The sequence below is a fragment of the Silurus aristotelis genome, assembly GCF_946808225.1.
Source record: "Silurus aristotelis genome assembly, chromosome: 27".
NCBI lineage: Eukaryota > Metazoa > Chordata > Actinopteri > Siluriformes > Siluridae > Silurus > Silurus aristotelis.
Genome location: NC_139600.1, coordinates 16,922,513 through 16,932,512, shown reverse-complemented (window position 1 = coordinate 16,932,512; position 10,000 = coordinate 16,922,513). Strand labels below are relative to the sequence as shown.

The 10,000-nt window shown below is 42.7% G+C and overlaps 2 protein-coding genes across 2 annotated transcripts in view; both read right to left on the bottom strand.

Moving 5' to 3' along the window:
* The window catches only part of tdrd7a (tudor domain containing 7 a), a 7,676-nt gene extending 1,147 nt beyond the window's left edge, over positions 1-6,529 (bottom strand). Inside the window, exons 1-15 of the mRNA XM_083533106.1 lie at positions 6,412-6,529; positions 5,485-5,692; positions 3,820-3,967; positions 3,542-3,709; positions 3,305-3,468; positions 2,876-3,192; positions 2,523-2,789; positions 2,264-2,450; positions 2,053-2,164; positions 1,751-1,953; positions 1,506-1,640; positions 1,251-1,334; positions 418-552; positions 204-314; positions 1-82 (exon numbers count right to left, since the gene is read on the bottom strand). The exon at positions 1-82 is cut by the window's left edge and continues 316 nt beyond it. Of these exons, the coding sequence (XP_083389232.1) occupies positions 1-82; positions 204-314; positions 418-552; positions 1,251-1,334; positions 1,506-1,640; positions 1,751-1,953; positions 2,053-2,164; positions 2,264-2,450; positions 2,523-2,789; positions 2,876-3,192; positions 3,305-3,468; positions 3,542-3,709; positions 3,820-3,967; positions 5,485-5,691 (2,320 nt within the window). The 5' untranslated portion in view covers position 5,692; positions 6,412-6,529. The remainder of the gene's footprint in view (positions 83-203; positions 315-417; positions 553-1,250; positions 1,335-1,505; positions 1,641-1,750; positions 1,954-2,052; positions 2,165-2,263; positions 2,451-2,522; positions 2,790-2,875; positions 3,193-3,304; positions 3,469-3,541; positions 3,710-3,819; positions 3,968-5,484; positions 5,693-6,411) is intronic.
* A 341-nt stretch (positions 6,530-6,870) lies between these two features.
* Positions 6,871-10,000, bottom strand: part of LOC310721421 (stimulated by retinoic acid gene 6 protein-like) — a 7,844-nt gene continuing 4,714 nt past the window's right edge. Inside the window, exons 14-15 of the mRNA XM_083533113.1 lie at positions 9,120-9,260; positions 6,871-8,346 (exon numbers count right to left, since the gene is read on the bottom strand). Coding sequence (XP_083389239.1) covers positions 8,105-8,346; positions 9,120-9,260 — 383 coding nt within the window. The 3' untranslated portion in view covers positions 6,871-8,104. The remainder of the gene's footprint in view (positions 8,347-9,119; positions 9,261-10,000) is intronic.

Genomic DNA, 10,000 nt, shown 5'->3' with positions numbered 1-10,000 from the left:
TAATGCTGGAGCTCGGATCGAGAGCATCAGAGCTGAGGAAAAGGTAAACCTGCACCTGACCTTCTGAGTCCAGACAGGATATCTACACACACACACACACACACACACACACACACACACACACACACACACACACACACACACACACACACGATTAGGACGGGTGATGATGTGATTATATAAGCCCCTCCCCCTTTACACACCTTCATTGTGCACTCTGCAGTGTTGAGCAGAGTCTCTCTGAGCCACAGAACAACATCAGGAGGCCAAACATCTCCATTATGCTCCACTTCAGCTAAACGACACTTTATAGCCTGCACGCGCACACACACACACACGGTTTGAATCAGCATTCAGTAATAAATGTGATTCTGATTGTACCTGCAGTGGGGTGTGTGTGTGTGTGTGTGTGTGTACCTGTGTTGGTATGGTGAGGAGCTCTCTCATGAATACTGCAGGAATCTCCCTCAACTCACTGAGCTCCAGAGAAGCAGGAAATCCCAAATCCATAAACTCTACATCCAGAACACGGCTGCCGTGCAGGTTAGTGATCTGAAGGAGAAACACACACACACACACACACACACACACACACACACACACTACAGTTTCAAGTACGGGTGAGAAAAAAAACACATACGCGTGAGCGTCACAATATTTTGTGTGGCGATTCAGTATCAAATCTAAAAAAATTAATAAAAAAAAATAAAATAAAATTAAATCAGATTCATGGCATTGGTTTATCGTTTTCAGTTCATATCCCAATAGATAGACAGCAGTCTTCATATCTCTGTACTAGTGACAGGAAGTATTAGCATTTTACAGAAGGGAAAATATTATAATGACGTTAAAAATCTCAGGAACATCATGTGATGTTTGTGTTTATAACCAGACGAAGTTTAAAGAACAGCAGGACTGTGTTTCCTCTCCTGACTGCATTCTCTACCTTTATAGAAGAAATAATAAATCATACTCTATTATCTTTCCTCCCTACGGCTGGAGATTTTAGTGGTAAAACTCTAGTTAGAGCTCAGATTATGCTTCTACTACTAGCATAATGCTAATGCTAATACAATCATCATCATCAATCCCACTTCATATTAGTCGTCGTTGATGACTCTGTGCATGTGTTGAACAAAAGAGTTTTAAAAATGACCATTGAAACAGTGTAATGATTAAGTTTTGTTGTGATGATACACAGCTGTGACATGAACAGAAGGTAAATCCAGGAGCAGGTTCTATATGCTCACCTCAACTCGAGCCCATTTCCCTTTGTGTTGTGCCAAACACACTTTACCACAAAACGGCTCAGACACCAAAAGCTCCCATGAGGCCTGCTCACACACACACACACACACACACACACACACACACACACACACACACACACACACACACACACACACACACACACACACACACACACACACACAGAGAGAGAGGAAGAGTGAAAAAACGATGTAAATGTGGAGAAATGAAACCGAATGTGAATGAAGTTAGGAGACCTGAGACAGGAAGAAGGCCTCGATCTTGTCCATGACTCCTCGGAGCTTGGACAGGCCTCGAGACGGAAGCTGGCAGAATACGCTGCCGTCAGATGCCACGTTGGTCACACACACGTGGGAGTACGAGCTGTCGACCTGCACACAGCACGGGGTTACACTTACATACACGTGACCTTCAACACTCTAGAACGTGTGTGTGTGTGTGTGTGTGTGTGTGTGTGTGTGTGTGTGTGTATCGCTGTAACCTGTAACGGGTTCTGCATGCTTCTGTCCTGCAGCGCGGCGAGACATGCGGCGTTCACGTTCACGTCCTGTTCGCCTGACGTGTCGTACAACACCACGAGGAGTGAAGTCTCTCGCTCCACCAGCTCGGCTAAGAGCGTCTGCCCACAGGCTAACGTCTTCAGAGTCTTCAGCACCACCAGGTCCTCACTAAAATGCTCCAGACCTCACACACACACACAGACAAAAAGTAACACACTAACACACGCAAGACAGATAGAGGTGTGTGAAGTGTGAAGTGTGTGTGTGTGTGTGTCTGTATTACCTGCAAGCTGGCCACTAGTGGCCTGGAACGGTAGTGTGAGGAACTGTTCAGTAAGCTGCAGCAACTGCTCACTGGTCACCACCTCCGAGAAATCGTGATCCACACAGTACACCTATAGATTCACACACACGCTGGATTTCTTTTTCTACATACAGAATTGTATAAATACACACACACACACACACACACACACACACACACACACACTTACCTTCACGTCATTCTCCGAGATCTGGTGCACCTGAGCTCTGAGGACGGTCTCGTTATCCAGAGCAACAGCCACCAGCTGACCGATTGTGGGTGTGGCCAGAAAAAGCCCCACCCCTTCACCATGATAAAACTCCAACATGGCATCCTCCATCTTCTCCGCAGCATGAGAATATTTTTCTCCCACGAACCTGAAAGAGCAAAGCTTGTGAGGAACCCAGATTCATATTTGAAAATATCGCACTTCGGATGTGTGCGAGAACCTAAACACGACGTCGTCTGTGCCGTTGGCCTCCATCACCAGCACGGATGAGAACTCCTCCTCAGGCAGGGTAAGATGTGGCACCTTCGGGTTGCCGTAGTAGTCGATGACACGTGATCTGGGCTGTGGGCGGGGCTTAGAAGGCAGGCTCACGGTGGGCAGGGTGTATAAAATGGCTTTGTTGTGATTTTGTGGCATCGGATATTCGATCGCACACGTGTCTGCCAGAGGAGAGAGGTCGTCCAGGAGCGACTGTGGGAACTCACACCTGCAGGGGTAATTAAATAAAAATAAAAAGTAAGAAAGGTGAAAGGCTGAAGTTGGAGGTGAAGATACAGGTGTCTGGGGCTGTACCTGAAGACCTCCTGAAAGAGGCGGGGCAGAGCGTGAGACCACAAGCCGTGAGTGTATTTATTCAGGAGCTCCCGCACTTTATCTTTCACGTCCTGAGAGACCGGGGCAGGGGGCGTGGATGGAGGGGTGGGCAAGGGGCGGGGCAGGGACTCAGGCGTAAGTGACCTCAGGGGCATCAGAGAGGTAGAAGTTGGGGATTGTGGGGAGATTTGGAAAGATTTCTGTGGGGTAGAAGGAGGCGTGTGGAGCTTCGGAGACGGGGTTTTAGCGGGGTAAACCAGGTGCCCCGATACACTCCCAACACCAGGCTTCTCCACCTGCAACACACACACACACATTTTTGACACCTACATTACAGGGACATCACTTCTCCGACAGTGTGTGTGTGTGTGTGTGTGTGTGTGTGTGTGTGTGTGCGCGCGCGCTCACAATGCAGACGTGCGTCCAGGTCTCCAGCAGTGTGTGTACGTGTGAGGGAAGCTCCTGGTGGAACATGGTGCTGTAAAGCTGAGGCAGTTTGGAGAGCCACACACCGCTGCTGTACTTCTGCAGGAGCTGCTTCACACGACTCTGTAACAGCTCCACGTCACCCTCTGGAGGACACACGTTTCAGCAACATGATTCTTTCACATCACTACCAGAACTGTGCGTGTTCTCCTACTTCACCTGCGTTTTGGTTCTTGCTGGACGAGCGAGTGGTCACGTCCTGTTGGATTCTCGGCTTACAGACCGGTCGCTGGTCACCTTGAGGTCCGACAGGTAATACTGAAGATTTCAGGAAGCTGCTGTTTGAGGTCAGGTGACCAGGCTGCCTCAGGGACGAGCGAGGATTAGCTTTATATAAAAAAATAAAAGTTCAAATATTTAAATATATTTTATCACAGAGTCCTATCAGTGTGTGTGTGTGTGTGTGTGTGTGTGTGTGTGTGTGTGTGTGTGTTTACCGCTGTGTGTGAACAGCGAGGATGATTTCGTCCTCATGTGACAGTTCAGTAGCTGAGACCAGCCAGAGTTCTTCTTCGAGTTCCTCTGCCGAGAGACCAGCTGAGCAATGTGGGCCGTTTCCTTACACACGGCCGCGAAGCACATCACCTTCACACACACACACACACACACACACACACACAAATACCATCTCCTAAAGCAAAAACACTCTTTGTGTCTGCTGTCCTTAGGATAGCGACCCCTAGAGGCGAATCACTGACGCATGCGAGACGGCGCACTGCACGGAGAGCGCATATCATACAATAACACAAAAGTAAGTGCACCCCTCACATTTCACCAACCATTTTAGCATCTTCTCAAGAGACAAAACTACAGAAATAAAACGTGGAAATATTCAGAGAATTAAAGTGCAGTTTGTAGCAGTACAGATTTACACTGTCCTCTAAAAATAAAAGACATTATTGTCTAAATAACCGCCAACTAAAGTAAGTACACCCTCAGTGATAACAGCTGTATGTGGTGTAAACATGTAAATCCACATGTTCATGTTTTTATCTGCTTTTCAGAAACATACAAATGTGTGTATCTTCTATTAGAGCAGCTTCAATCTGGTGCTTTGAGTCAATTCTCTCATACTGACCACTGGATGTCCTACATGGACCTCATGGTGAAGAGTCTCTGAGGATTTGAGAATTATTACTGTTCCTCTCCACAAAGATGCCGAGGCTGTAAGAAGATTAGTATCACAGGATGAATTACAGGAACCATGTCCTGTGGTCTGATGAGATGAAGATAAACTTGTTTGGCTCAGATGGTGTCCAGCATGTGTGGTGACGCCCTGGTGAGGAGAACCAAGTACATGCCAAATGCCAAGAAAACTGTCTTCTCTACAGTGAAGCATGGTGGTGGCAGCATCATGGTCTGGAGCTGCGGATTATTAAGGGGAAACATGGATTCCAACATGTACTGTGAGAACATGATGCTCTTCCTTCTGAAACTGGGTCGAACGTCAGTTTTCCAACATAATAACGACCCAAAACACACCACCGAGATAAAAACTGCCCTGCCAAGGAAGCTGAAGGTGAAGGTGATGGAGTGGCCAAGTATATCTCCAGACCTGAACCCTATTGAGCACCTGTGGGGCTCCTCAAGCAGAAGGTGAAGAATTGCTCATTATGGAGGAGTGGAAGAGGATCCCAGCAACAACCTGTGCAGCTCTGAGTTCTATTCCCAGGAGGATCAAAGCAGTGCTGGAGAACAATGTGTTTACACACAACATTCACACTTTGGACACTGTTGCGACACGTTCACTGAGGGTGTACTTACTTTTGTAGCTGGATTAATGACTGTATATTGATGTATTTTTAGAGGACAGTAAATCAGTACTGATACACAAACTGCACACGGACATTAAAATATATCCACCTTTTATTTCTATTGTATTGGTTCTTCAGAACATATAAAATAGTTGCTGAAATGTGAGGGGTGCATTTACTTTTGAGAGATACTGTATTTATCATTTATCCGTTTTATTGTTTGATTAATCGGTTATCGGCGAATACGATTCAACCTCGCTATCGATATCGGTCGACCGCCAATCTGTTCACACACGCACCCCATCTAATGGTGTCCACGTGAACGTGTAGGCCACGTGTCAGTCTCACCTCTCCGCTGTGGGACTGTCGGAGCTGTACCACGTCAGGAATGCTCCTGAGGAAGTTCTCCAGGTTCCTGTAGCCGAGTTGAGCGTAAGGGATGAAGTCTCCGGTCAGGGCGCGGTAATCGGACTGCACACGGCACAACGCTACGCCGCCTTTACTGCTCTGCAGCACGGCACGAAGCATCTTCTTCACCGAGTCCACGTCACACATCCTACACACACACACACACACACACACACACACACACACACACACACACACACACACACACTCACAATAACACTTTTCCATTTACACATTTGACAGAAGGATTTAACCGCTTTAAGACAATGTCCATTGTTAAAAGCACCATACAAATAAAAGATGAATTGAAATGAATTATAGGGTTAAGGGCCTTGTTCAGGGGCCCAGGCGTGGCTGGGGTTTAAACTCACAACCTTCAGATTTAAAATCCAATGCTGTAACCAACTCCCATAGATGGTTGATAGATGATACCATATATACAGTCTTTTATTATTCTTTATTATTATTTCTCACCTCAGGAATTATATTATTATGATCATTATATAATTATAAATGTTAGATTTTTTTAATTACTTTTTTTAACAAGAAAAAAAAATAAATGCATTAATATCATTAGTTTATGTGAAACTCTAACTAGTAAGTGGAATGAAGTGGAATCATTATATAATAATTTTGGTATCTTTTGAAGCCAATATTAATCCTTATAAGTAAATAAATAGATTTATAATTACACTTTTTTGATGTGGCAATTAGCAGTTTTTATTCATCAAAATTAGCAAAACAAATGGAGCTAATTGACCCAAAATCCGAGTCAGGTGCCGACATTAATGTCACTAAAACGTTCAAAATGAAGAAAATTTTATTAATGTGCACGTAAATATGAAATAAAAGCGTATTTGATCTCACCTGAAGTTTGGCTAATTCTCATCAGTCTCAGTAGGTTTGAAGAAACCGCCAATGAATCGGTTCCTTTTTTTTTAAAACAAGCGCAACTCTTTTAAATGAATCGAATGCACGAGTCGACTCGCAAGGACAATCGAATCCTGCGGGTAATTATTCTATTTATTTATTTATTTATTTATTTATTTATTTATTTATTTATTTATTTATTTATTCATTTATGTTAGCTAAGTTGCTATAACCGTTTTCTTTATATCTTGATCAAAAAATAACGATATATTATATTTCGTATTTGTTTATTATTAAAAAATAAACATTCTACAGTTTTTCCCCAGTTTTTACTTTTTTGAGTAATAAATTAATTAAATGACAATTTTAATAACAGTAACAAAAATTACAACAGAAAAGTGCATAAAATAATATAATACATGAAAACATAATTAATTTTATCGTCAAACGTTTAAAAAAAAAGGTTATTAGCAGAAGATTAACTATAAAAAAAAAGAGTGGAAACCATGACCGACGTTAATCAGTGGTTAAGGCTAAGTGTAAAACTTGTAATAATATAATTTCTATGCCTTTTATTAGCATTTTAGTGACACATCTGAGGTAAAAGTAGATGTTCTGGATCGTTCCGTCTCATTTCCTCAGTCACCCCATTTAAAAATCATCTAAATGAAAACAAAATCTTCTTCTATCGGTTTCTCCCATTAGGGGGCGCCACAGCGGATCATCCGTCTCCATTTCCCCCTGTCTTCTACATCTGCCTCTTTCACACCAACTACCTGCATGTCTTCCTTCACCACATCCATAAACCTCCTCCTTGGCTCTTTTCCTCCTTCCTGGTGTCTCCATCCTCAGCATTCTCCTACTGATATACCCCATGTCCCTCCTCTGCACATGTCCAAACCATCTCAATCTCACCTCCCTCACCTTGTCTCCAAAACGTCCTACATGCGCTGTCCCTCTAATAAACTCATTTGTAATCCTGTCTATCATCGTCACTCCCAACGAACATCTCAACATCTTCAGCTCTGCTACCTCCAGCTCCACCTCCTGTCTTTTACTCAATGTCACTGTCTCTAATCCATACAACATCTCAGGTCTCACCACAGTCCTATAAACTTTCCCTTTCACTCTCACAGATACTCTTCTATCACAAATCACTCCTGCTATCACTCTTCTCTTTTCTAGTCTTTTCTACGCCTTTTATTAGCATTTTATTGACACATCTGAGGTAAAATTAGATGTTCTAGATCGTTCTGTCTCACTTCCTCAGTCACCCCATTTTTAAATCATCTAAATAAAAAAATTAGCTTGATTATGCTAGGTCATGTTTCTGGTTTTCACCTCACATGTCACTTATTAAACTTCACAAAAGATTTTATTGATGAAAAATAACACAAAAGTAACTGATGAAACTTTCCAAAGATAACCTTTATATTTGTAGTGCATATTCTGTAAGGAATTGTGATGTGATCGGTGTTATTTGTAGTAGCTAGCGGTCATGTGTTTAGCGTTTCTCTGTCAGGATGTAGAGCCTGAGAGTTCTGCTTAGCCGATTAGCATGTAGGATATCGGCTAGCTATTTAAAAGGCCGTAATCCAAGTGCTTTTTCTTTGTTAATATATGCAGAGATACATCATCCAAACAGGATTTATTTCCCAACCAAAGTCCACTTTTCATTTAACTTGTTCATTCAGGGATGTTCTAGAGGAGCTCCTCGGGGAGTTGTAGGTACGTCATCATCACGCTGTTGGATATGCTGGTTTTTCTCGAGCTGGGATGATGTTGTTATGACCCGGGCGATGGTGAGCGGGTCCTGGTCGCTGTGGAGGTTGTGGTTATGGTGTCTCTTCCTTAAAAGGATGAGTTTTGGATTTCTGAGCAGGGTATAGAGGAGCAGCCAGCGAGTACGGACCCTGCTGAATGCTGGGAATTCTGTGTGAGAGAAGAACAGAGGTATTCACCAGGTATTGTTTGACCAGTTCTTTTCCAGGTGCTCTGTATATTCTGAAGGAAACAGCATTGAATTGGTTCCTTGTTTTTAATAGAGCGACACTTTCAAGTGAATAGACTGCAGAAGTCGACGCACAAGTGCAAACGGAACAGTGGTTACGCCATTGGACTTTTACTTGGGAGGTTGTGAGTTCAAATCCCAGTATTGAAACCCTATCACTGTTGGGCCCTTGAGCAAGACCCAGTCACCCTGGATACGGGCTTCTGCTGAAATGCCATCATTGTAAATGTCCGAACGCAGTGTTTTACAAAAATGGTCTTTAATATTGTCTTAAATAAATTGTCTTTACGTTGCCTATATAAAACAAAATGGCAAAAAATTAGCTAGCTCATACTACGTCCATATTTTCTAGTTGCCTTTTAACACAGTTTCTGAGGTGAATGTTGTTGTTCTGGATGGGTCTTTTTAATTTCACTGCACATTCTGTCTTCATATGAACTATATGAAACAAAATGGCAAAAAAAAATGAGTTCATGCGAAGGCGATATTTTCCCGTTGCCGAGTAACACCGTTCGCGCAGCAGTTTCATGAGTAACAGATTTATTCCATTCCATGATTGTTTATTTCAGGCAAATGCTAAAAAAAAAAACCCAATAATAATAACAATAATAATCTGAACTTGTTTAAGAGAAATGGTTTGTATGTTTGGAGCGGAGTGTTCTGACTGGCTGAAGCAGCAGGTGTGTTCTCTTACCTGCGTTGTCGAATGTTGCGTACGTGTTCACAGCCCCCAGTCTCTGCACAGTGTGTTTGAGCAGAAGGTGGCAGAAACACACCAGAACTGGATTACTGTGATGATGATCTGCTATGATCATTCCCACCCACATACAGTAACCTGAGACACAGATAAATACATAATATCAAACCTGCAAAACATAATGGTCTTTTAGTTGTCAGAGGAACCTGGTGGAACCAGTAAAGAACCAGTAAAGAACTCTTTTCTCAACAGTTGTGATACGGTTGGTTCTTGGTACTTGTACACTTTTTGTTGAAAAACGAGAAAAAGATTATTCAAGGGGTTCATTGTGGTCTGATTGTGTAATCAAGGGTTCTTCAGAATGTGTTCTACTCTCACAAGTTAAAATTGACGTCTATTATATAATACAAATCCCTGAAGGTTCTTCTCCATTGGACCTTTGAGGAAACCTGTGTCTACAAAACATCAGAATGGCCAGAACCAGAATTTTCAATAATCCAGTGAAGTGTTACAGAAACCTACAGAAGACATTTGAGGGAAGTGGTGGCTCCATAGTTAAGTCTCTTGGTTACTGATCAGCAGGTTGAAGGTTTAAGCCCCAGCCCTGCCAAGCTGTCACTAACCCCAGCTACCTAACATGAGATATGTGAAGAAAGAATTTCACTGTAATGTTTATGATACAATAAAAAATCCTCTCCTAAGGCTCACATGACAGATCTGTATGGGTAGAGAAGAAAACATTACAGACAAACATCAACAAAATGGTTCTTCTTGGGTTCCTGCTTACTAAAAACATCTTACATGGAAGCTTTCATACAGATATGTAATTTCTTTTTTTTTTTTACTTGGATCTGTAATGGTTCCAGGAAGATACAACC